General features: G+C 37.4%; 1 protein-coding gene across 1 annotated transcript; it reads right to left on the reverse strand.

The window, feature by feature from the left end:
• Positions 1-26,803, reverse strand: LOC132550204 (macrophage mannose receptor 1-like; the record flags this gene model as incomplete). The annotated part of the gene is made up of 29 exons (XM_060214238.1): positions 1-230; positions 1,307-1,585; positions 2,103-2,282; positions 2,945-3,208; positions 3,878-4,055; positions 5,525-5,787; positions 7,611-7,710; positions 9,711-9,859; positions 10,239-10,493; positions 11,408-11,508; positions 11,956-12,023; positions 13,122-13,300; positions 13,484-13,534; positions 14,013-14,180; positions 15,259-15,323; positions 16,559-16,689; positions 16,884-17,092; positions 17,503-17,651; positions 18,498-18,613; positions 18,835-18,948; positions 19,348-19,505; positions 20,043-20,222; positions 20,510-20,800; positions 21,355-21,493; positions 22,233-22,558; positions 22,725-22,866; positions 25,198-25,535; positions 25,797-25,938; positions 26,610-26,803. Coding segments are annotated over 29 exons (5,159 nt in total), but the record flags the coding sequence as incomplete, so codon positions are not given.

Genomic DNA, 26,803 nt, shown 5'->3' on the forward strand with positions numbered 1-26,803 from the left:
TCAACAGTCCTCATTATTAGCAGTGTTTGAGTTTGTGAACTCTCCCTGCTGTTGTTTAGAGTCATACTCATATACTGAGTTATCAAATCCCAGGCCATTCTCCTTGACAACTGGCTGTCTTCGTCGCCATAACACTACACCAAGACCTACAAGGATGACGATGACCAAACAGCCAATCACAATTCCTGCTATACCTCCTCCTCCCACGCCACCGCTGCTGCCAGACGAACCTGAATGTCACCAAGAAACAGTCAAATATACATTAACCCTGCTCTTGTACTGATTAAAATATACTGGGTAATGATGACATCAAAGTTGATAAAGTAGAAATAACAGTAAATCTTCATTAAATCTGATCGTTTACTTCTCCTGATATGTTAAAATTTCCTGTTCCTTATCATAAATCTGAGAGTTTACTTCTCTGGATGTGTTAACATTTCCTGTTCCTTATCATAAATCTGAGAGTTTACTTCTCCGGATGTGTTAACATTTCCTGTTCCTTATCATAAATCTGAGAGTTTACTTCTCCGGATGTGTTAACATTTCCTGTTCCTTATCATAAATCTGAGAGTTAACTTCTCCGGATGTGTTGAAATTTCCTGTTCCTTATCATAAATCTGAGAGTTAACTTCTCCGGATGTGTTAACATTTCCTGTTCCTTATCATAAATCTGAGAGTTTACTTCTCCGGATGTGTTAACATTTCCTGTTCCTTATCATAAATCTGATAGTTTACTTCTCCGGATGTGTTAACATTTCCTGTTCCTTATCATAAATCTGATAGTTTACTTCTCCGGATGTGTTAACATCTCCTGTTCCTTATCATAAATCTGATAGTTTACTTCTCCGGATGTGTTAACATCTCCTGTTCCTTATCATAAATCTGAGAGTTTACTTCTCCGGATGTGTTAACATTTCCTGTTCCTTATCATAAATCTGAGAGTTTACTTCTCCGGATGTGTTAACATTTCCTGTTCCTTATCATAAATCTGAGAGTTTACTTCTCTGGATGTGTTAACATTTCCTGTTCCTTATCATAAATCTCATAGTTTACTTCTCCGGATGTGTTAACATTTCCTGTTCCTTATCATAAATCTGAGAGTTTACTTCTCCGGATGTGTTAACATTTCCTGTTCCTTATCATAAATCTGAGAGTTTACTTCTCTGGATGTGTTAAAATTTCCTGTTCCTTATCATTACATTTCTTAAGTTATCTCATAATGTTTCTCTATTGATGTAAAATTTATACACAGAAAGAAAAAGTACATACAAACAGTGTTAGTATTACAGTATAAGGAGTTACCTACCCTGTTTCTGTGTTACTCCTGGCCCATAGATGGCAGTGCCCGTTGGCACTGGTGTGATCCTGGGTCGAGTTGGATTGGTCATACCTGGCCCTGAATGAGAGGCCATATGGTTTGGTGAGGTGGAGCTAGGCAAGATGACCTTTGGTGTACTGTGACCTTGTGGACTAGTGACTTTGGATGTGATGTGAACTTGTGGGCTGGGTGTTGGTGCTCTAGTTGGACTAGCTAGGGATGTGTTGGGGGCTCCGCCTGGAATGGTGAAAATGTTGTGGTCTGCAACTGAAAACAGAAAAATACACAAATGAATGGTAAGAAACTTAAAAGACATTTAAACGTGTTTTTGTCAAAAGATGAAGAAATGACTAGTTAAATATTTGTATAAAGGTGTTTGTCTGGAAACATATTTAACTAATCTAGACCTAAAAGTTATGTGGTGTTATATAACATATATCTTTATTGAAATATTCAAACGGCCTCATCATTGAGTCTCTGTTTTAATCGTGACACTATCCATTATCAAAATCATCCCAAACAAAATAACAAAACATAGTTTCAAAGGATTTATGTAAAATGTGTAGAACATCATATTCTGTCAATCTTGACTAATTCAAAATTCTTTAAAGCAAACACACATTTATGTAATGTTGGCATAACGACCAAAACTTGTATGTTTCTGTACTCCCAAGACAAATGGTGAAAGTTACATACCTACAATCTATGACTGTTTGATATTTAAGATGAAGGTAGAGATGACTGGACAACATCTGTCAATGTTCGGTACAAAATTAATGCTCACCTTTGTTTTTCTGACAGACGTATCCACGTTTCAGTCCACAATCAAGATCATCCCATTTGCCATTCCAAGCTTGCATGACAACGCAGTCCTCAGCATTTCCCCGTCCATCTTGGCCAGATGGCTCCCCATGTTCCCAGTAAACAAAAGGCACAGGAGAATTGTCTGCCCACTGGTATCCCGCTACAAGGAATGGTATGTGTCTAATGATCAAACAGTTTGATTGCTGATAGAAACCTGAACAGACTCTCAATCCCCTTTTACAGGAAAACATATATTTATATATTATCCTTAGAAATTTATGTTATTTTGTATTCATTCAAGACTACATATTAACCCTTTTGGCACCGTAGGCGACTAAAGTCGACATGCAGACAGGCCACCATAGGCGACTTTGGTCGACAATTTTTCCGATGTTCTCAGATATTTTCCGGAAAATATTTGGCACTGAAGCTGTACATTGTAAGAGATAAATTGGCGCCGAAAGGGTTAAAGAATGGAACTTTTGAAACTATGCATTTTAAAACACAGTATAAGTCAATAAAAATGTAAACAAAACATTAATGTCATGATGGCAGGAAAGATGATATTGCAGCCCCTTTCCCCTTTAATATTTCATATTTTGATTAAACAAATGGGCAAGTAACATCATGTCTGAAAAAAAAACGACGGCAGAAAATACTCCAAGGCTGTAAGGCCAGACATGGGACTATCCACTTTTAAGTGAAAGTGACTGGAATGTTGAGGATTTCACATCTTCACTATGATAAATGATATGATGGTCATTTTAAGGGACAGCATTCTTAAATATCACTGATCCAAATACACAGTTTATCAAAACTTACATGAGCCATACTTGTGGAGACCAATCCAGAAAGAATCAACCTGTGTGGTGATACTGCTAACAGCAGTCGTCAGTTTGATGTTTTCCCTGATACCACTGATGGAGACGAGAGTGGCTTGATATCTACTGCACGTCAGTGTAGCGTCAAGGAATGTTTTAGTGTCCATCAACATAAACAGGTAACATCGTGTTCCATTCACCTCGGGAACCCAGTTCGAGTCTGGACACTGAGCATTGGGAGGTGGGGGTGTCACAGGTGGATTGGCTGTAACATGGAGTACATATCTAGATATATACAACATCGAAGACAGGAACCGGACTGTAAGGGCCTTTGACATGTGGATCAAGACATTTTATAAAAAAACAAGTACAAGGTGGTATGTTAATACCCTAATCTACTTAAGTCTGTATATTACTAATCAGACAAAAGGAGAACTAGACCTACAGACAACTTCGGCGGTTTGATGGATTCATTATTCCATGAATGCAGCCACAGCTATTTTGAGGTAGGTTATATCCTTGTTGAAGACGATGGCTACCTCACTGAATATCATGCATGTGTCTTATTGTACAAGATCTATGACAAGTAGAATTACAGTGCATTGGCCAAGGACACAACCACAAGGTGACAAGGTAGTCTATGATAAAAGCTTCCTGAGATACACAGTAAACCACCCAAGAAATCAAACCAATCCCACTGGAGATCTACACATGAGGTTGTGTTCTTATAATGGCAGTCGTCTAAATTTAGTTTTCATCACAACAAGCAAAAGACAAAATTCAGTAACTTCATTTTTTTTAAAAACAAACTTGTCTTTAAGGAAAATTTTATATGGAATTTCACGACAAATTGTTATGCTATTGTCAAGAACTTTATACTATGTTGGGTATATAAAACATTACAAAACACTGCTATTGGCACTATAGAACTGACCTGTACTAAGTTTGCAGACAAATGGAAGTTGGAAGGTACATGGCATAACGACCCAACCCCCATCAAGATTGGAGGAGACACACTGCTGACCTCTTGAGGTCACTACAGGCTGTGAACGAGCCCAGTTGGTGTACAATACTGGCCACTTGCTGTCTATCCAACTGTAAGTTCCATTACCCTGAAAACACAAGCATACACATTCCTGTAAAGAAATCCTTCTTAGTTTTAACACAGCAGAGAAATATTGGGGGAATATCTTTTTATGTATTTCAAAACTTGTAAATACTTTGATGTTAAACAATACAGATAAACACAATTGACATGGAACAAGGAGCACCAATATCTAAGATTTCATTGTTTTATTGTAGGTGTTTTGGCACTACACACACCAATGCTCAATATTCTATACTAAGATGGGAAGCCTAGCAAATTTAAGGAGACATGTAAATTTCAAACAGCGCACCCATTTGTTATAGATGCCAAAAATAGCAACAGTGACCTTGACCTTGACAAAACCCCAAAATTCAAATTTGTTCAAGACATTTTAGTGCTTAAAAAAGTTTGTAAAGTGTGATGTGAATCTCTAAAGAAATTAAGCCGTTAGGGTGCTGACAATATTCTAAAAATAGTAAGTGACATTGACCTTGAGTAACTCAAATTTATCCAAGATAATCTTATCCTTTATAAGTGTGTGAAATTTGATGAGAATCCCCAAAGGAATAAAACTGATAGAGTGCTGACAATGATTTCCTAAAAATAGTAATACAATCCCCATGATAATCTTGACCTTGACCCAACGACCCAAAAACTCAAACTTATTCATGACATTTTGATAGTTTATGCAGTGTGAAGTTTAATGAGAATCCCTCATGGAATGAAGTTGTTAGAAAGGTGACGATGATTTTCTGAAAATCATATCAGAAACCTTGACCCAACAACCAAGAAACTGGAACTTGTTCAATGTTCAGCACATTTCAGTGTTGTAAAATTTGACGCTGCTTTAGCACTGACAAACTTCCACAGACAATGGGAAGAATGGAGAAACTGAGAGGCTGTTATAACCAGAGTCAAGCAACATAAAGCTGTCAAAATCCAAGGTGGATTACTGTCAGTCATTTTTGTTTTTTTTCCTATAAGTACAGAATTTTCAAACATTTTATTTTTTTTTCAATCATGTTCCCAAACAGAGCAAGCACAGTTGGAGAATGAGAAGAGTCTTCACATAGTTTTTTGTTTAAATTTATCACTCACTTCTCAAGAGAAAGTGAGCAATTTAAGACAGAAGGAAACATTACAGCTCACAGAGAAGGGTGATTACAACAGCCCACCATCAGATAATAGTGGACTTAATATAGACAGAGTTGAGAGTTTTCCTTTAGAACATCTAATGATGATATAGTTAGTGTCTACTGACTTTCATCCATTAAAATTTATAATCTACAATGTGAAAACACAATATCCATACTGAGTAAATTTTCATACATTTACCTTTTTACTGTCAAGTTTAACCAAGTTGTGTCTGAACTGATTTCTTTGGTTCCTTGAAATTCACTGTTTTCATTAACTGCTGAACCACAAACATGTAACAGAGGTTTAAACAAATTCCTGATATAATAATGAACATCAGGATATATTGAGTGACCATACCTGAGCACTGTGAAGCCCGATCCAGACACCCGACTTAGTCGTAATTGTTGGGTCATTGATGAGCAGGAAGAGGTAATCCTCTTCAAACCAGTTGCTAATGGTGGTGAGGAAGACACTGCTTCCCTTGCTCTGGCAGAATGCATTGGCATTAGTCCAAGTCATCTTGGTTGGAACGTACATGAAGCAGTCAGACATAAAGGGTTTAAAGCCCGGGTGAATCAGGCAGCTGTTAGGTAGAGGTTCCGGTGTCGTTATGCTGGGCGCTACATAAAACAAGTGTAAAAATTATCTAAAAAAGGGCAACGCCTTTATCCGGTTTCACTTGAATTTATTCAAATTCAGATTTGATCGAAGACCCTATAATACAACGAATAAAATACATAAGCACATATATTTCCCATAGTCTTAAAACATGAATTCTACGATGCGACACACCAATAACGGCGGCACAGAATTGATAAAAATTGACACTATTACAAAGGATAATACTTAATTATCACCTTGAGGAGGACCAAGTGTCTCCTGTATCGTAATACTGGGCGCTACATAAAACAAGGACAATACTTAATTATCAACCTGAGTAGGACCTAGTGTCTCCTGTATCGTAATACTGGGCGCTACATAAAACAAGGACAATACTTAATTATTAACCTGAGTAGGACCTAGTGTCTCCTACGTCGTAATACTGGGCGCTACATAAAACAAGGACAATACTTAATTATCAACCTGAGTAGGACCTAGTGTCTCCTACGTCGTAATACTGGGCCCTACATAAAACAAGGACAATACTTAATTATCAACCTGAGTAGGACCTAGTGTCTCCTACGTCGTAATACTGGGCCCTACATAAAACAAGGACAATACTTAATTATCAACCTGAGTAGGACCTAGTGTCTCCTACGTCGTAATACTGGGCCCTACATAAAACAAGGACAATGCTTAATTATCAACCTGAGTAGGACCTAGTGTCTCCTACGTCGTAATACTGGGCGCTACATAAAATAAGGACAATACTTAATTATCAACCTGAGTAGGACCTAGTGTCTCCTACGTCGTAATACTGGGCCCTACATAAAACAAGGACAATACTTAATTATCAACCTGAGTAGGACCTAGTGTCTCCTACGTCGTAATACTGGGCCCTACATAAAACAAGGACAATACTTAATTATCAACCTGAGTAGGACCTAGTGTCTCCTACGTCGTAATACTGGGCCCTACATAAAACAAGGACAATACTTAATTATCAACCTGAGTAGGACCTAGTGTCTCCTACGTCGTAATACTGGGCACTACATAAAATAAGGACAATACTTAATTATCAACCTGAGTAGGACCTAGTGTCTCCTACGTCGTAATACTGGGCGCTACATAAAATAAGGACAATACTTAATTATCAACCTGAGTAGGACCTAGTGTCTCCTACGTCGTAATACTGGGCCCTACATAAAACAAGGACAATACTTAATTATCAACCTTAGTAACACAATAATGGTAATGAGCATCCTTTGATTAATAAACATGAGACAAATGTTCTGTGAACAAAAATATAATTCCAGTTCATTACAAAATATCTATCAATAAAGAGATAAACTAGATTTGAATATTTGATTCATAACTAATTCATACCTACATATATATATTGCATGATAAAAGCAAATTTATTCCGTTATATCATAACAGAATATTTACCAGTCAAGTGATTTACCAATCAATTTTTATCAATTTTGCTTCATAAAATTATGATGAAATATACATTATGTGAAGTATCAATTAGTTTAAAATTTGACCTTGACCTTTGACTTGAAGAACAAGTACTTAATCACTCAAGAAAGCTCCTACAAACTGATACAAAAAATAGTGGAACCTCTCTCCCTTTGTAAAGAAAGCATGATGTTGCTCCTGTGTTAAATGCCTTGATGGATCATAACACTAGGCAACTGTAAATACCCAACAAACACACATATTTTCAAGTTTGTACATTCAATGTATATCAAAAGGGAAAAAAGTTTGAGGACAACAGAACTGTGTAAACATCTGGAAATCATTTTCTTGAAAAAGAATAGCAGTCAATTCTTGTACTTACATTTTTTTGTTTCACAGATGAAGGGATTGCTTGCGTTACAGCTGTAATCATCCCAGAGACCAGCATTATGTTGGCGACCATATATACGTGTACACCTTGTCTACAAATATCAAAAATGTCACACCTATACAAACAAGTTTGTAGCTCTGCAGTAAATGGATTTTAATAAGTAGTTCACAAACATGTATACAAGTCGAGATGTTTGGAGGAAATCATAATTTTGTATAATCATTAGCAATAACAGAAAATGGTGTTTTTAATCAATGGTATTTTCAACAGAAGTCATTAAGCACAGTATTTCTCTATCAATTTTACCTTTAATGGGTTTTGGCCACAATTTTTCATAATTCTATATTTCAGTCAAAAATGATGCAATTGTCTAATTGTCCCAAGTATCCTATCTTTCTCGACAACTGTTCAGTCCCAAACACTTAGTCAGGTGAATATGCATATTTTTAGGAAGTAATGAGGTCACATGACCCATGACATCAAAATGTCACTTTAGCTATAGTGAGTCTATGTAATTAGACACATCTACACACCTTACACAGTAATATTCATTCACGTACATTCAAAATTATTTTTGAGTAAAATCTACCTTTCGTACATATACATAGGAAGGATCACACAAGGTGTTCACACAATGTATGCAAGATGTGTACATGATAGGAAAACTGGATTTGATATAGCATATCTGTGTGTACGATGTGCTGTTCTATCAGGGAGATGTGTGATTCTATAGGGGCTCAGATAAATTTTAAAATGACTTATAGGTAAGTGTGAGATGGGACTTATCCATTTACTTATTCATATATGTTATAAAGAGAACCATTAAGTTTGTTTCCTAATAAAACAATATATTTATTGGTCACAAAGATCTACGAGATACAGACTTAATTGTTATATATTCTTGTAATTAAGAATGTTTTGTTTACAAAGTGCCACACATGACCAGTCTTTGTGTACAGACACTTATATATATATACATTATATATGTAAATATTGAACGGACATCTCTTTTTGTCTCAGCAATGAATCCCTAAAACCTTCTACTGCCAGAAAGTTGATTTCATTTACATTCCTTCTGTATTGTTATCATTTTTCGATCATTTTTAAATAAAAACAAATATAAAATGTACTCAGGTAAATTTTTAGTATTTTGTTTGTTATATAGGGAACGTAGCCTGTACGGAACTGTTACATATATACCCATATACAGGTAATTTTTGTAGCTTGCCAGGTCACACACCACTGTGAGGTGTAAACCTGTACACTAGAAATACCAACTGATGCTTGTTATTCATCCTTAAAATAGTGAAAAACAAAAACTGTCCAACAAAACAATTTTATAGAATCTGAAGATGTAGGATATCGTTAAAAGTAACCAATTATCTTTGGTCATTAGGTTACCTTACAGAATCTAAATATGTAGGATATTGTTAAAACTAACCAATTATCTTTGGTCATTAGGTTACCTTACAGAATCTGAAGATGTAGGATATTGTTAAAAGTAACCAATTATCTTTGGTCATTAGGTTGCCTTACAGAATCTGAAGATGTAGGATATTGTTAAAACTAACCAATTATCTTTGGTCATTAGGTTGCCTTACAGAATCTGAAGATGTAGGATATTGTTAAAACTAACCAATTATCTTTGGTCATTAGGTTACCTTACAGAATCTGAAGATGTAGGATATCGTTAAAACTAACCAATTATCTTTGGTCATTAGGTTACCTTACAGAATCTAAATATGTAGGATATTGTTAAAACTAACCAATTATCTTTGGTCATTAGGTTACCTTACAGAATCTGAAGATGTAGGATATCGTTAAAAGTAACCAATTATCTTTGGTCATTAGGCTACCTTACAGAATCTGAAGATGTAGGATATTGTTAAAACTAACCAATTATCTTTGGTCATTAGGTTACCTTACAGAATCTAAATATGTAGGATATTGTTAAAACTAACCAATTATCTTTGGTCATTAGGTTACCTTACAGAATCTGAAGATGTAGGATATTGTTAAAACAAATCAATCATCATTTCTAGTAAGGTCACCTTACAGGGTCTAAATATGTAGGATATTGCTAAAACTAACCGATCGCCTTTGCCCATTTGGTTCTCCTCTATCCCAGTTTGAGTAGGTCAAGTCAGTGTTGTCAATCCAATAAGTCTGACCCCCCAAGAACTGTAGACCAATCCAAGGGTTTATTCCACCACGGTTTCCAAGTAATGTTGTCACAAAAGCTACAGCCGTGAAAAAGATCATAATTACTGAGATGTCATTTTATACTGCTACGTTTATACTGAATCATGTTCATTTACAATGATATTTTGACTTTTACATTGGTACAAAGACATTTATACTGATATATAGACATTTTTTACTTATACATAGACATTTGTACTAAGAGACTTTTGAAAAACTATTTTCCTGAAACTCAAGAGGAAAACTATATCTTTTCACTATTTCACATTTAAATTCCATGCCAATTTAACAACAGATCACTCAGTTTTATCAATTTATGTGACATTTAAAAAAAAAAAGTTATAATTATACAATAAACTCTGGATGTATACATTAAATTCTGGATGGATTTTGACTGAATATGAAATATTTCCTCACCATTTTCGAATTTGTTTGCAATGCTAGCCAGATTGTATCCCTTCCTTGCCCCTCCAAGGCCTTTGCAAAATTTACTGGCATTTTGCCAGTTAAGGAGGTCAGTGAAAACTCGGAAACACTTATTGCCATAGGGACTGAATCCTGAGGGACAGTAACCATGGATGACAGGTGCCGGGGTGGTGAGATTGTGGGACACAAGGCCATTTTCACATATAAAGCCTGCCTTTTTTGCACAGTGGTTGTCAATCCATTTCCCTGGAAGTTCAATAAATATCAGACATTACACTTATCAAGAACTTTTGGTTTGAAGATTTCTTCATGTATTGGATCTTTACTTCATCATGTCATTATGAAATATTTCCCTGTGAAATTTTTTACCTTGACCTTTGACCTGCATGGTGGTAGTCAGGCAAATTCTCATTTGGTTTTAAATTCTTAAGCTTCATTTTATCATAACAAAACATTTATCTGTAATTCAAATTTGTCTCCACCTGTTATCTGAAATATTTGTCTGAAATATTTCAGTTTTCACCTTGACCTTTGACCTGACTGACTTGACCATTGAAGAATTCACTGAAAGCTCACAAAATTTTTATATTCTTGTTTCATAAATCACAAGTATTAGTACTAATATTGGTATATTGTTATTAAATAGAAATTCATGTAAGATTCTATATATATATATTTTTTAATAATCTCATACAACTTGTGACTAAGTTTACAACAACACAGACCTTCCACTTTTGTCATGTTTCAAAGGCACTTGGGTTCTTAACAGGTCAATATTCCTTTACAACCAATGTCTATATGTTTTCAAACAATCAGAAATGACTACTGGAAACATGCAAAGAAGGCAGACAGAAAAAAATGTTGATTTCCTCCCTGGTGTGTGGAATAAAGATATATCAACCTTCAACAGTTATGTCTAACCCTCTTTGTAGCTGCCACTGGTTGGACATTAAAGAATCTCATCCTTTAGGCTGAGATTTCTATGACACATCTTCATGGTAGGGAAAATCCTGTTTGTATTTCCCAAAGTAGGAATTCTATTGGGGAGTTTAAGTATAATGGTGTAGAGGCAGTTCCACAAGTGACATATCAAAAACTTTGCTATCAAACTACCTGAATTTCTATCTTCATACACTCTCTGATAGAGATTAAACACTTACCGTTTCCAACAAGTATTTGGCCGCAGTCCTCTGCCCCACCAAAGTCATTAGGTTCGTTATTATTCCAGTTGATAAACGATGGTACAGTTCCATCAGACCAGCTGTAGGTAAAGGCAAGAAACAGGAATCACACACGGCTTTACTGGCCATCTTATGTATGGTTTAGAATACATAGGATTGAAGTAATTCAACAACACTGATAGTCCTTTCCCCATCCAATAACAACTGTTATCCACAAAATTATTCTCAAAAGAAGAAACTCACAAAAGTATTTTGTAAATTAATCGCAAAGAGTTGCTTCAAAGTAAATAATGATTCCAAACCTGAATCAAACTTAAATATTACTGACAGTAATTACTGACAAATACACATTTATACCAATAAATAGACACTAAGTAAAAGACAGTACTTACTGGTAACCATGTGAATCAACCTTAGTTATTTCTATCAGTACTTACTGGTAACCATGGGAATCAACCTTAGTTATTTCTATCAGTACTTACTGGTAACCGTGTAAATCAACCTTAGTTATTTCTATCAGTACTTACTGGTAACCATATGGGGAATCAATTTCATTGAAACCAATCCACATCACATTTTGAGATACATTAGCAATCTGTAAAAAGATAAAACTTCCATCTATTTCCATTGTCTTTTTGACCTTCTTTTTATAACAAGCGATAATAGATGAAAATGCTAATAAATCTATATATTTTGTATCTATGTACAGAAATCAGCAATGATCCCTTTATAACTTTTTTTTCTAAACACAGGTATAATTGCCTCTATATTCAGATCACAGACCATATATATATTTATATAAGACATAATATCAACAGTGTTCATGTTGAGATGTTACTCCAGAGTTGTTCTAAATCCCCTATCAATGCTTTCCCAAAATTCATCCAGGCAGGTTTCAAAAGTTGCTAGGTCTGGTGCTTGAATCCCTTTTCAGGTAAGAAATTAAAGTTATAAAGAATTTGTTCAGTAAATGAATATTTTCTCATGTATTTCTTGGTTTATCTTACTGAATGTCCTTGGGTCCTTTTATCATGTTTTACTGATAAAAGTCCCTGTGATACTGTTACATGGTAGCCTCCCTTAGAGATTTAAAATGCTTCAATCATGTCTCCCATACTATGCCTTTAGAGAATAAAGATGGAAGATTAAGACAATGCAATCTTTCCTCATATAAAAAATCTGTCATTCCTGTCAGTAATTTAGTAGCCCACCATTGGACTTTCTAGAAGTTTAATGTCTTCTTGCTATTATGGTTTCAATACACATCCTCTGTACTCCAAATAAGGTTAAACCAAAGCTTTGTACATACAGTAGGCAGAATGATTTGTTATGTACATATTCTTCATATGGCTACAAATAGTCAGTTTGTTTACAGCAGCTTGAATATAGTTTCTAAAAAATAATTGATTGTTGACAATTATTCCAAGGTATTTCTCTTTTATTTTCTCAATATTATTGTTACTGTCACCATTACAGTTGTTCTCAAACCATCAATATCTCAGTGTAAACACAAAACATGTTGACAAATCTTTCTCCCCCAAAGTATGTATACATGTTTTATATAGATGAAGGATTGATGCTGTTTACTGTTAATGCTATGTAAATTGATATATTCATACTTTAAATAGGTTTTAAAACCTGTTACCAAGGTTATATTTGATTGCAGTAAAAATTCAAAAGAGATTTTACGTACTTGAAACTCCAGGAAACGTTGCTCTCGGATACCGCCAATACTGACCAGGTCCCCACCATTAGTTGTACACACAGAGCGAGCCTCACGCCATGTTTTAGCATTGTTTCCTGATGCTGCTTGGATCAGGTAACAATGGTTGTTTGTGGGGAATCGTACATACCCCTGAACTGGGCAGTTGACTGGAATATTACAGAGAATAACAAATGAAGGTACAATAAGCATCATCACATGATTGTAGATTAACTTACATAAAATTTATATGATACAATTTTCATAAAATCTTTTTATCCCAAAACTCAATAAAGAATATCTTTCCACCACACCAATGTATTAATTAACTGGAGTTATCTGTCCTTACTTACGAAGAGGAGCTGGAGGGGTAGGCAATGTTGTTCTAGGTCGAGGTGTAGTCCCTAATATAAAACAATATGTTTACAGTTAATGAGAAAGCATTGCCACTCATTAGTCAGAATATCTTCTCTTAAACAAAACAATATACATAGTGATAGTGTGATGAAGGTCATTCTAGTCACGATGTGTTCTCTTAAACAAAACAATATACATAGTGATAGTGATGAAGGTCATTCTAGTCATGGTGTGTTCTCTTAAACAAAACAATATACATAGTGATAGTGATGAAGGTCATTCTAGTCACGGTGTGTTCTCTTAAACAAAACAATATACATAGTGATAGTGATGAAGGTCATTCTAGTCAGAATATGATCTCTTAAAAACAAAACAATATATTAAGTAAGTGTTGGATTTCCTTGATGTAGAATATCAGCAATATAAAGTCTTGATGAGTGTAGGAACCATACATAACTACATACCAGTATCTTTAAAAATCTGAAAATATAATTTCACTAAAATTAAATATAGGACACAATGTACCTCTTGGGATAGAACAGATCCAGTTCTTTGAGATTCCACAGGGAGCATCATTCCATTTCCCTGACGAGTAAATAACCTCCACACAGTTCTCAGCATTGTGGAAGTTATTAGGCTCGCCTGGACTCCAGTTAACAAAGTCAAGTCTTGTATTGTCTGCCCACTGAAACACTGCAAAAGTATATATATTTAAAAGTGTGTATCTTAGTATATTAAGTTCAAAATCTAAGTGAGTGCATCACAGTGTATGCATGCTACATACTTGTAAAGTCTCACATGTTTGATGTAAAGGTCTTTGATTTTAGTCAAAATTTCTGTAAAATCATTCCAAACAGTCATCAAGTCCAGGAGAGAAAAGTTAAAATATTAGTCACAGAAAATCTATAATTGTACTTTTCTGTCATGCTTCAGGCTTTGAAATTGTTGATTCTCTCATATGGTGCTAATGTTTTATTACAGCACTGATTACATTGAGGGTTGTCAGTACTGCCATCCATCTTGGTCAGAGTATACCTGTGTCAGTAAGACACTGATTACAGGTGTGAAATATAACAATGTCAACTGACTAGTCAATTGAAATGTCACTCACCTCTACCTCCATGGCTGGAGTGTGAATACCTCAGTGTGACTCACCTCTACCTCCATGGCTGGAGTGTGAATACTTCAGTGTGACTCACCTCTACCTCCATGGCTGGAGTGTGAATACCTCAGTGTGACTCACCTCTACCTCCATGACTGGAGTGTGAATACCTCAGTGTGACTCACCTCTACCTTCATGGCTGGAATGTGAATACCTCAGTGTGACTCACCTCTACCTCCATGGCTGGAGTGTGAATACCTCAGTGTGACTCACCTCTACCTCCATGGCTGGAGTGTGAATACCCCAGTGTGACTCACCTCTACCTCCATGGCTGGAGTGTGAATACCTCAGTGTGACTCACCTCTACCTCCATGGCTGGAGTGTGAATACCTCAGTGTGACTCACCTCTACCTCCATGGCTGGAGTGTGAATACCTCAGTGTGACTCACCTCTACCTCCATGGCTGGAGTGTGAATACCTCAGTGTGACTCACCTCTACCTCCATGGCTGGAGTGTGAATACCTCAGTGTGACTCACCTCTACCTCCATGGCTGGAGTGTGAATACCTCAGTGTGTCTCACCTCTACCTCCATGGCTGGAGTGTGAATACCTCAGTGTGACTCACCTCTACCTCCATGGCTGGAGTGTGAATACTTCAGTGTGACTCACCTCTACCTCCATGGCTGGAGTGTGAATACTTTAGTCCAATCCAGAAGTTTCCATTGTTTGTTCCGCTGTAACGAATGAAAAACCGAGAATCACTGTAAATATCATCAGGTCTAATGAATGTTTCAAACCATATTTTCTCTCCGCCACACCCTCACAATGATATACTTACCACTCTTCTCTCCCCTAAATCTCTTGGTATTACATTGATGCTCCTCTCACCTCCTTCTCTCTCACCAGCCACACCATCCCAATGTTATACCAATCCTGATCTCACCTAATCAGACCAGTGAACTTGTCTCTCTCTCCTCCCAGCCACACCCTCCCAGTATTATACCTAATCCTGGCCTCCTATACACAACCAATTAGGCCATTGAACTTGTCTCTCTCTCCTCCCAGCCTCACCCACCCAGTATTATACCTAATCCTGGCCTCCTATACACAACCAATTAGGCCAGTGAACTTGTCTCTCTCTCCTCCCAGCCACACCCTCCCAGTATTATACCTAATCCTGGCCTCCTATACACATCCAATCAGGATAGTGAACTTGTCTCTCTCTCCTCCCAGCCACACCCTCCCAGTATTATACTAATCCTGGCCTCCTATACACAACCAATCAGGCCATTGAACTTGTCTCTTTCTCCTCCCAGCCACACCCTCCCAGTATTATAATAATCCTGGCCTCCTGTACACAACCAATCAGGCCATTGAACTTGTCTCTCTCTCCTCCCAGCCACACCCTCCCACAGTGTTACACCAATCCTTGCCCCTCTATTTATCCAATCAGGCCAGTGAACTTGTCTCTCTCTCCTCCCAGCCACACCCTCCCACAGTGTTACACCGATCCTTGCCCCTCTATTTATCCAATCAGGCCAGTGAACTTGTCTCTCTCTCCTCCCAGCCACACCCTCCCACAGTGTTACACCGATCCTTGCCCCTCTATTTATCCAATCAGGCCAGTGAACTTGTCTCTCTCTCCTTCCAGCCACACCCTCCCACAGTGTTACACCGATCCTTGCCCCTCTATTTATCCAATCAGGCCAGTGAACTTGTCTCTCTCTCCTCCCAGCCACACCCTCCCAGTATTATACCAATCCAGGCCTCCTATACACAACCAATCAGGCCATTGAACTTGTCTCTTTCTCCTCCTAGCCACACCCTCCGACAGTGTTACACCAATCATGGCCCCTTTATTTATCCAATCAGGCCCGTGAACTTGTCATTCTTTCCTCCCAGCCACACCCTCCCAGCCACACCCTCCCATCGCTTTATTGCTCCTCGCCACTTTTTTCCTGTCACCTACATCATTCTGTTCCTCCACAGGGCATCATAGGCGGCACTGTTATGGAACACGGCCATTGTTGCTCCCTGTGATCTGCAATCTGCCTCAGCATCAGTGTAAATCAGCCTCTTATTTCGTTGTTGGATGTTGACCTGAAAAGCGGTGTAAAATGATATTGTAATATTTTGTTGTCTATGTGAGTCTTTAGAAGGCGGTCGGTATTTCTGGATAGTTAAAGTATCATAGAAATCACCTGTCTGAGTGTTCCCTAGGTATGGTAGGCTAGAACATAACATTACGCTGGTATTGTATGTATAATCATTATTGTATAAGTGATCTGCCTCACCTGGAAGCAGCTGCTGGGGTCCTTAGAATTGGTCCACCATCCCATGGGACAAGGGATGAATCCTGTGGTTGTAGGAGGTCGTGTGGGCGTAGTGTAGCCCCGTCTCGTCTGCTCACAAATAACCTTAGATGTTGTGTTACATAGGACATCGAACCATAGCCCGTTGTTGCCGTCACCTGCTTGCAGGGCTACACAGCGACTATTACTTGCTGCAAATTACATATCAAACTCCTGAATGAATACTTGGGAAAATCATACTGACAGAGGTTATCTGTTTATTCATGTTTTATTTATTTGACAGGCTTAAAGTCCGCTAGTATGGCTTTGCCGTTTATCAGCAGGTGAGAAAATATAGAAAAGTGAGTAGAATGGGAAAAGTAGCAAGTAAGAGTAGATAATAGAAGTAAGAGGACGGGATAGAGATACTGTTCTGGGATTCCGTTGACCTAACACTATATTTTAGAGGTCAACTCTGTGGCCAAAAATATTGTCCTAACTTAACACTGACCACAAGTAACCAGCTACACAACATACCTACAGAATGTATTCTGGTATAGTAAATACAGAAGATGTGACTCCTACCTTATAAGTAATAGAGTTTTACAAACATAGTACATACTTGGTCTGTTGGGGCCCCAGTTGGTGTAGAGAAGTGCTGAACCATCTTCTGAGTACCTGTATGTGCCTGGGTTGACAGTATCTGTGACATCTGTCCAATATTGACCAGTTTTACCAGCCAGAATACTCGACAGATACGACTGTTCATATCTACAAATCCAACACAGAAATAACAAAACTCGGCTGATTCCAATCATATTTAATTTCTGACTTTCTCTCATCGTCATCAATGTATCTACCTTTCTATCATCTTTACCTGTGTATCTACCTTTTTATCATCTTTTCTGTGTGTCTACCTTTCTATCATCTTTATCTATGTATCTACCTTTCTGTCATCTTTATCTGTGTGTCTACCTGTCTATCATCTTTATCTGTGTGTCTACCTTTCTATCATCTTTATCTGTGTGTCTACCTGTCTATCATCTTTATCTGTGTGTCTACCTTTCTCTCATCTTTATCTGTGTCTACCTGTCTATCATCTTTATCTGTGTGTCTACCTTTCTCTCATCTTTATCTGTGTGTCTACCTGTCTATCATCTTTATCTGTGTGTCTACCTTTCTCTCATCTTTATCTGTGTGTCTACCTGTCTATCATCTTTATCTGTGTGTCTACCTTTCTATCATCTTTATCTGTGTGTCTACCTTTCTATCATCTTTATCTGTGTGTCTACCTTTCTATCATCTTTATCTGTGTGTCTACCTTTCTATCATCTTTATCTCTGTGTCTACCTTTCTATCATCTTTATCTGTGTGTCTACCTTTCTATCATCTTTATCTGTGAGTCTACCTGTCTATCACCTTCATCTGTGTGTCTACTTCACTATCATCTTTACCAGTGTGTTTATAACTTTAACCTGTGTCTTATGTTTAGTAGATGTCTATATACCAGTCTATCATCATGACTTGTAAATCTTCTTGTCTTTTTAAATTTTTTTCCTGTATATCCTCCTATCTGTCTACTGTATGTTTATAGGCTGTTTTTCCATGTGCTCCTACCTGTCCTCAATCCTGACGATAGTAGCTGAACGGTCTCGACAGACTTTGTTTGCATCCACGAAAACTCTTGGCATGTCTACTACCAGGTAACAGGACCAACGGTAGGCCTTCCAGCCCTAAATATCATAAATATATTGATAAATCTAAACATATATAAGTAATTAATCCCAGCCATGAATAATGTTGAATAATTCCAATAAACAGTATATCTAAAAATATGTTACTTCTGCCACTACAAAGGGAAAAATGTCCCATCATGTAATTGAAATACTCCATGAAAGTGAAGTATTATAAAGGGACAGTGAAGCTTTCTACATTAAGTATATAACATACTCACCGAAGCACACCCGACGACAGGCTGAGTTGTGGTTGGTTTATTAGTACCGTGTTTTGCCGACATACACATATACTGTTTGTGGGAGGAACAGTCTTCGTCCTGCCAGCCCCCTGTCTACAACGAAAAGGGGATGTTTTCACATGTTTTTAAAGCAGCAATATCAGAAAAGCCTGGTATATTGATATCTATGATTATAAACGGTGAGTGGATGAGGAAATTTAATTTAATTTTCATAAAGTAATTAAACATCTTACAATGGAAAAATCATAATAATATTTAAAATGTAGTGATTTTACAATAACAAAATATCTAGGGAGAAAAATGATATTTCAATGTCTACTCTAGTGATTAGTGATTAATCTTGCCTGAACTCAAAATACTGTCTCCGGTTTAGAAACTTGACATTATTGAACATGCCTGAGCCATGCTTCTATTGTAGATCAAATTACACTTGTATCCAATTAAAACAAGCCTGCTGTAGAAAGCACAAGAAGTGGTCTACAAAGAGTTTACCCCGTTAGACATGCTGACACAGTCCTCATCCATATTAACTGGACTGCGTGGCTGATTTAAATTCCAGTTGGTATACTTGACAGGATCCCCAGATGACCATTCAAATAAAGCCTCTTCCACAAGGTCAGTCAAGCCTATCCATATGTCCTGGCTATGGTCTACAACACAAGGTCAAGTAAAGTCAACAAAGGGTCAAAGAAAGGTCAAGGCAATGTAAAGTCGAGGTCAAAACAAGGTCATGCATGTCGCAAATCACATGATAATCACAACAAAGTTCCCTGAATAAGTGGTGACCATGTCAAAGTTATTCCCTTTGAGCCAAGTATGAAACTCTCTAACAAGATAGCATCTATACAGATTCTAACATAAAATATATATATAACTGTAAATGGTTGCTAGGTTACAGTTTCAGTACTTACTATGGCTATTGAGACTAAAGACAAGATGACTGTTGATGGTTGCTAGGTTACAGTTTCAGTACTTACTATGGCTATTGAGACTAAAGACAAGATGACTGTTGATGGTTGCTAGGTTACAGTTTCAGTACTTACTATGGCTATTGAGACTAAAGACAAGATGACTGTTGATGGTTGCTAGGTTACAGTTTCAGTACTTACTCTGATTGAGGAGACTAAACAGAAGATCCTGAATCGCTTGACTGTTGATGGTTGCTAGGTTACAGTTTCAGTACTTACTCTGATTGAGGAGACTAAACAGAAGGTCCTGAATTGCTTGACTGTTGATGGTTGCTAGGTCACCACCCATCACTTTACACTGGCGCTGAGCTTCACTCCATGTTTGTAGATCCAGCATTAGAAAGTAGCACATGTCTTCATAACCAGTCCATTGAGGTGGACACACCTTAAAGTCTGGAGCTGGAATATCAGAGAGTAATGGTAAAGACATGCTCTTGAAAAATGTATGTTGAAATATTCTCGGGATTGATCAATGAAAGCCTGGGGAGAAAACCACACTCATTAGTTCTGTGGTGATTGCAGCTGTAGTGGTCAGTTCAGCAGGCTTTATGTATTAAGTGGACCACTTATAATAACAACTAAACTACAACAATTCAGTACTCAGGACCTGTAACCACCATCAATGAAATAAAAGATCTGGAGTATCTAAGTGTGGTTATTACAGATGTAGAGCTTAAATAGCTTACTCAGACCAGTAGAATAGATGACATTGGAAGTTGGGCCTCCACAATGGTAGGATGTTTGAGGGAAACAGGCCAGGTTACAGTCAGTTGCAGGACCATACCGCCCATAGGAGTTACCACAAAAACACTTGTATTGGTTCTGTAGACCTGCGTAGTAGTAGCCTTTGTTGAAGCAGTGGTGAATACACATTGGGGGCCACATTCCCACAGTTGGGTCAGTGAAGGGTTCATAGGTCAGGTCACGATGCAATGGGTCATCGGCATAGCAACCAATATTTATTCCGGAGTCAGCACCTGCATGTGAATTAATGAAATATCAGTTTTATACAGGAATGATCAACTTAAGATCTTCCTTTGAAACAAAAAGTTAGATTTCATCAGAATAAGTAATGATATAACAATATGTACATTGTCAAACAATGCCTGGAACATGAACACATCGTCAAACAATGCCTGGAACATGAACACATCCTCAAACAATGTCTGGAACATGAACACATCCTCAAACAATGTCTTGAGAACTGTACATGACCTCAAACATTGTCTGGAACATGTATCATCCTTAAACAAATTGTGGAAAAAAGTTCACATCCTCGAGCAATGTCTAGAACATGTAAAAGTGTTTTGGTTATGTGACTTTTACTTTGGAGATATTGTGTTCACTTGACCAAAAAACCAACCAATCAACAGACAACTGTGAGTAGGAGGATAAATCTGACATCTCCAAACAGTGTTTATATTGTCAGGGCGGTATCTCTATAAAGGACAGCTTACTACAACATGTATTACTGCTGATAGGTTACATTTTTTATAGCGATGACTTGTACTAAATACCGTATTATATGTACCTGGACAGCCATAGATCTCCCAACGCAGAGAAATACGAATGTGGTACGACACGGGCCACAGCCGGACAAGGCGAGCCATTATAGGGTAGGTTAGGTCATGCTTCCTCACTGAATACTGGTCCCAGTTACTTACAAATGTCTGCCAATCAGATTTGTAGAATAAGTGGTGAAGGAAAAAACTCACACTGAAGATATCTAGAAAGGCTTTTAATTGATTCATTACCTTGTAACATATCAAAATCATGGTGTTCATTTTATTTGAAATTTTAAAGAAATGATTTTGTTGTGCTTCAAATATTTGCTATTTTACCAAAAGTGTTAAGCAACAAGGATGTATTTTTCACAAAAATCAAACCGATCTTTGAAAATAAATAATTTATATTGAATTTCATATATTGAATGGTGCTCTATAGAGGTAGACAACAAGAAACTAAATGGATTTATTATTAAAGTACCAAACAAGATGGCAATGAAAACCTTAGTTTTAGGACAGGTAGGTTCTATATTTTACCATTGTTTAGGGACAGGTAAAGCCTATGTTAAACCTTTATTTAGGACAGGTAGATTTTTTTAGGACATGTAGGTTCTCCTTTACCTTCCTATAGGACGTGTAGATTCTATGATTTACCTTCATTATAGGAAGGTTCTATAACTCATTTTTTTAGGACATGTAAGTTCATTATTTAGGACAGATAAGCCATATGTTATACTGTCATTCAGAACAGGTAGATTTTATCTAGAACAGGTCAACTCTATATTTCACTTTGATATACATTTTACCTTTAATAAGGACAGGTAAGTTACATATTCTTACTATATTCTGGATAGATATTGGGTGTTTTTTGAGCAGGTAGATTCTTTTGTCATTACAAAATTACCACTGCATGTCCTGTGTAAGCATCATAGGCAAACCAATTGCTGCCATCTTGTGAGTAGCTAATGTTATAGGCTGTCACCCACTCCGCCTGATCCTGACGACCTTGAGTTGCAAAGCTGACCACTTGGATCAGATCACCAAGGTCAGCCTGGATGTACTGATGAGCATCATTGAATTTTGCAGTCCATGCCCCTCCATATCTGCCCATGGCAGGTACACCAAGACGACTACGAAATGGACCATGCTCAGGGTCAATTTTGGAAGAAGCTGTTAGTTTATCATCGCCAATCTTGTTGTTACCATTGATCAAAGGCACTCCACTGCAGCCTTAGGGTTAATAAATGAGAAAATAAAGCAGGTTTTTAATCTGGGTTGATAATTTCAGATAACAGTATTTGTTTCACACACTAAAAGGTCATTAACATGTACATAAAACATAACAATGTCATATTTTCATTTCAGACCACGACAATTCATTTATTCATCTACTCACCAATAGCGCAAACTAGAATATCTATCCTTAGGGATATCCAAGTGTGAAATGTAAGTGGTTCAACTTTTATGAACCGAGCTGTAAAGTGACCCTTAAAAAAGTAGGTCACTGTCTCATTGTTGTTTGTGTTACCGGGTAGAGCCTGTACCAAAGAGATAAAACCAGACATGATCATTATTCCAAGAATTCTGATGGATGATAAAAGATCAACAGTTAGCTGGACAGAAGACTTGTACCCAATCCAACACAAAAATCACAAAAAAATGAAATACATTTTAGCATTTGAGCATGACAGAAGACTTGTACCCAATTCAACACAAAAATCTCTGACAGGATGAAGTATATGTAGTTGTGTAAAGGCTTGTTACACTGAAAAGGTTAAAGGTTAAAACAAATTTTGTTCTGATTTTGTTTTGAAGGTGTTATATTCCATTTTTTAGCAATTGTTCTTTCACACTTGAAAAGAGCAAAAAAATTCAATCAAAATGTTTTAAGTAATTCACTTTCACTATAATGTACATTAAGGATGCACACCTCTGTTGTTTGACTTACGGTTGGACATTTATTCATACCTTAGACTTTCATGTTTTTATATATACTTTGTTACCCATAGTTCTTATCAGCTGAAAGAAGGGTACTTCATAAGATGTTTTACCTGTGGACTGAATGTTTAGACAGTGTAGTTGACAGTGTAGTTGATAGTGTAATTGACAGTTGACAGTGTAGTTGACAGTGTAGCTGACAGTGTAGTTGGTTGTGTAGTTGACAGTTGACAGTGTAGTTGACAGTTGACATTGTAGCTGACAGTGTAGTTGACAGTGTAGTTGACAGCTGACAGTGTAGTTGACATTGTAGTTGACAGTGTAGCTGACAGCTGACAGTGTTGTTGACAGTGTAGTTGATTGTGTAGTTGACAGTGTAGTTGTCCGTGTAGCTGACAGGTGACAGTATAGTTGACAGTTGACAGTGTAGTTGACAGTGCAGTTAATTGTGTAGTTAACAGTTGACAGTGTAGTTGACAGTTGACAGTGTAGTTGACAGTGTTGTTGACAGTGTAGTTGACAGTTGACAGTGTAGTTGACAGTTGACAGTGTAGTTGACAGTTGACAGTGTAGTTGACAGTTGACAGTGTAGTTGACAGTGTAGTTTACAGTGTAGTTGACAGCTGACAGTGTAGTTGACAGTGTAGTTGACAGTTGACAGTGTACTTGACAGCTGACAGTGTTGTTGACATTGTAGTTGACAGTGTAGCTGACAGCTGACAGTGTTGTTGACAGTGTAGTTGATTGTGTAGTTGACAGTGTAGTTGTCCGTGTAGCTGACAGGTGACAGTATAGTTGACAGTTGACAGTGTAGTTGACAGTGCAGTTAATTGTGTAGTTAACAGTTGACAGTGTAGTTGACAGTTGACAGTGTAGTTGACAGTGTTGTTGACAGTGTAGTTGACAGTTGACAGTGTAGTTGACAGTTGACAGTGTAGTTGACAGTGTAGTTTACAGTGTAGTTGACAGCTGACAGTGTAGTTGACAGTGTAGCTGACAGTTGACAGTGTAGTTGACAGTGTAGTTGACAGTGTAGTTGACAGTGTAGTTGACAGTTGACAGTGTAGTTGATTGTGTAGTTGACAGTGTAGTTGACAGTTGACAGTGTAGTTGACAGTGTAGTTGACAGTGTAGTTGATTGTGTAGTTGACAGTGTAGTTGACAGTTGACAGTGTAGTTGACAGTTGACAGTGTAGTTGATTGTGTAGTTGACAGTGTAGTTGACAGTTGACAGTGTAGTTGACAGTTGACAGTGTAGTTGACAGTTGACAGTGTAGTTGACAGTGTAGTTGATTGTGTAGTTGACAGTGTAGTTGACAGTTGACAGTGTAGTTGATTGTGTAGTTGACAACATAATCAACTTCAACATTTATTCTTTGTTGAGGTTTTTCTCTTGAGTACAACTCTACAAGTCTTGAGATGATTTCCGCTATATTTTGCATGAACTATCACCACAAATAACAGATTTCAAATTAGTGAATTCTAACTTACTGGATCACTTTCTTTGATTCTTAAGACTCAAAAACAGATATCAAAGCTTGTTTCTTGATCTCAAAAAAACTGGCTATTTAGTGAAAATTGCAAAACATCAAATACAGCATCCTTCTCTTTTTTGGATTATGAAAATAAATCTTTGAAAATTTCTCTATGCATGCATCAAAGGCTTTAAATAAGTTCAATTCTAGAAGATGGTTGAATAAAGGATTACATTCATTTTTCAAAATTTAAATTTTGTTATTGCTGTGCAGTTTTAAGGTCATTAAATCAAATGAAAATTTAGCATTTTTACAAATTTCTTTTTTTTATTATCAAAGTACCAAACATGACTTTTTAATAAAAAGCAAAAAATAAATCTTAAATGGTTGCTGTAAAAATAACAAAGAATGTATTCTAAAAAAAGATGAAGAATGATATGTGTTTATGTTGTCTACCTTGACCCGTCCATACGGCTCGGAGTAATAGTTGTAGTTATAGTTGGGACCATTGATATTGTACAGGACCTTGAATGAGGTCACCCACTCCTGAGCATCAGGGTTACCAGCAGTGGTGATCCCTCGGATGATCTTTGTTCTCCCAAGGTCAACCTGCAGCCACTGAAGGTTACTGTCTGAAAACTGGGCACGCCAGCAGGACGGTGTCCCACTCATTGTGATTGGATGGAGTCTGCCTGCTGTAGCTGAGTGGGCGGAGTCAGAAATAGTTGATGAAGTGATGGCTCTGTCTGGGACAACTAAAGGTCCACTTACACTGTAGTCAGGAGCACAGAAATCTGAAGTGTGATCAGATCAAGCGAGAATTTTATTTTCAGTCACAGAATTCAGTAAGGTTTGAAAATAATGATTTATTTTAACTTTAAGACACAAGTGATTTATGTTACTTCAAAGAAAGCTTAATTTTCAAACACATAAAGACTTACCTGAATTTTTCTCAGCTTAAAATTGTTAAGAGCTTTGTAAATCAAGGGTACAAGACACACATTATTATTTGTCCAGATATTGAATTGTTTAATGTGAACTGTTTGTCTACTTACCTTGTATGCAGCCAAGAATCTCCCAGCGTAAGGATATGCCATTATGCCAGGACAAAGGGAAAAGTTTGATGCCTCGAGCCTCTATAGGAAACTGTATTTTGTTAGTTACAGGGGTGTCAGAATCTTGGTTACCATTGAAGATCTGGCAAATATAATTTAGAGAATAATATTAATATATCTCTTTACCACAAAAATTTATATATTTTCATTATCAAGAAGTCACAAAGTAATTAAGTAAAAAATATCTACCTACATCAAATGAATTTTTCCTCAAAAAACTTATTGCTATCATCCATCCCTAGGGATCCTCATACCACACATCTGGATAGTACTTGTCTGAAGGTGACCTTGTTGTTTTCTGTATATGACTAACCTTCATCTCCCTGGGGGCTCCTGGAACCATACATCCTACCTGTCTTAAGGTGACCCTTTTTTTTTGTAACGCTAACCTACATCTTCCTGGGGGCCCCTGGAACCACACACTCTACCTCTCTTAAGGTGACCTGTTTGGTCTATACCACTAACCTTTATAGTTCCTGGTGGCGCGTGGAACCACACACATTAGCACACTTACGGTGACCCTGTTTGGTCTATACCACTAACCTTTACAGTTCCTGGTGGCGCGTGGTACCACGCACACTTATGGTGACCATGTTTGGTCTATACCACTAACCTTTACAGTTCCTGGTGGCGCATGGTACCACACACACTTACGATGACCCTGTTTGGTCTATACCACTAACCTTTACAGTTCCTGGTGGCGCATGGTACCACGTACACTTACGGTGACCCTGTTTGGTCTATACCACTAACCTTTACAGTTCCTGGTGGCTCTTCATACCATACCCACTCTGAGTAGGGATCGTACTGGTATTGGAGTTTGTAAGTGACCACCCATTCATCTGCATCTGACCGACCGACAGTGGTCACTCCTTTCATCACTACAGTGTTGTAGAATATGGCCTGAATGTATTGACCTGGGTTAGTGTTAAGTGATGACCATCCAC

Source organism: Ylistrum balloti, unplaced genomic scaffold, assembly GCF_031769215.1.
Source record: "Ylistrum balloti isolate Yb309-2 unplaced genomic scaffold, AGI_CSIRO_Ybal_v1 Utg370110, whole genome shotgun sequence".
NCBI lineage: Eukaryota > Metazoa > Mollusca > Bivalvia > Pectinida > Pectinidae > Ylistrum > Ylistrum balloti.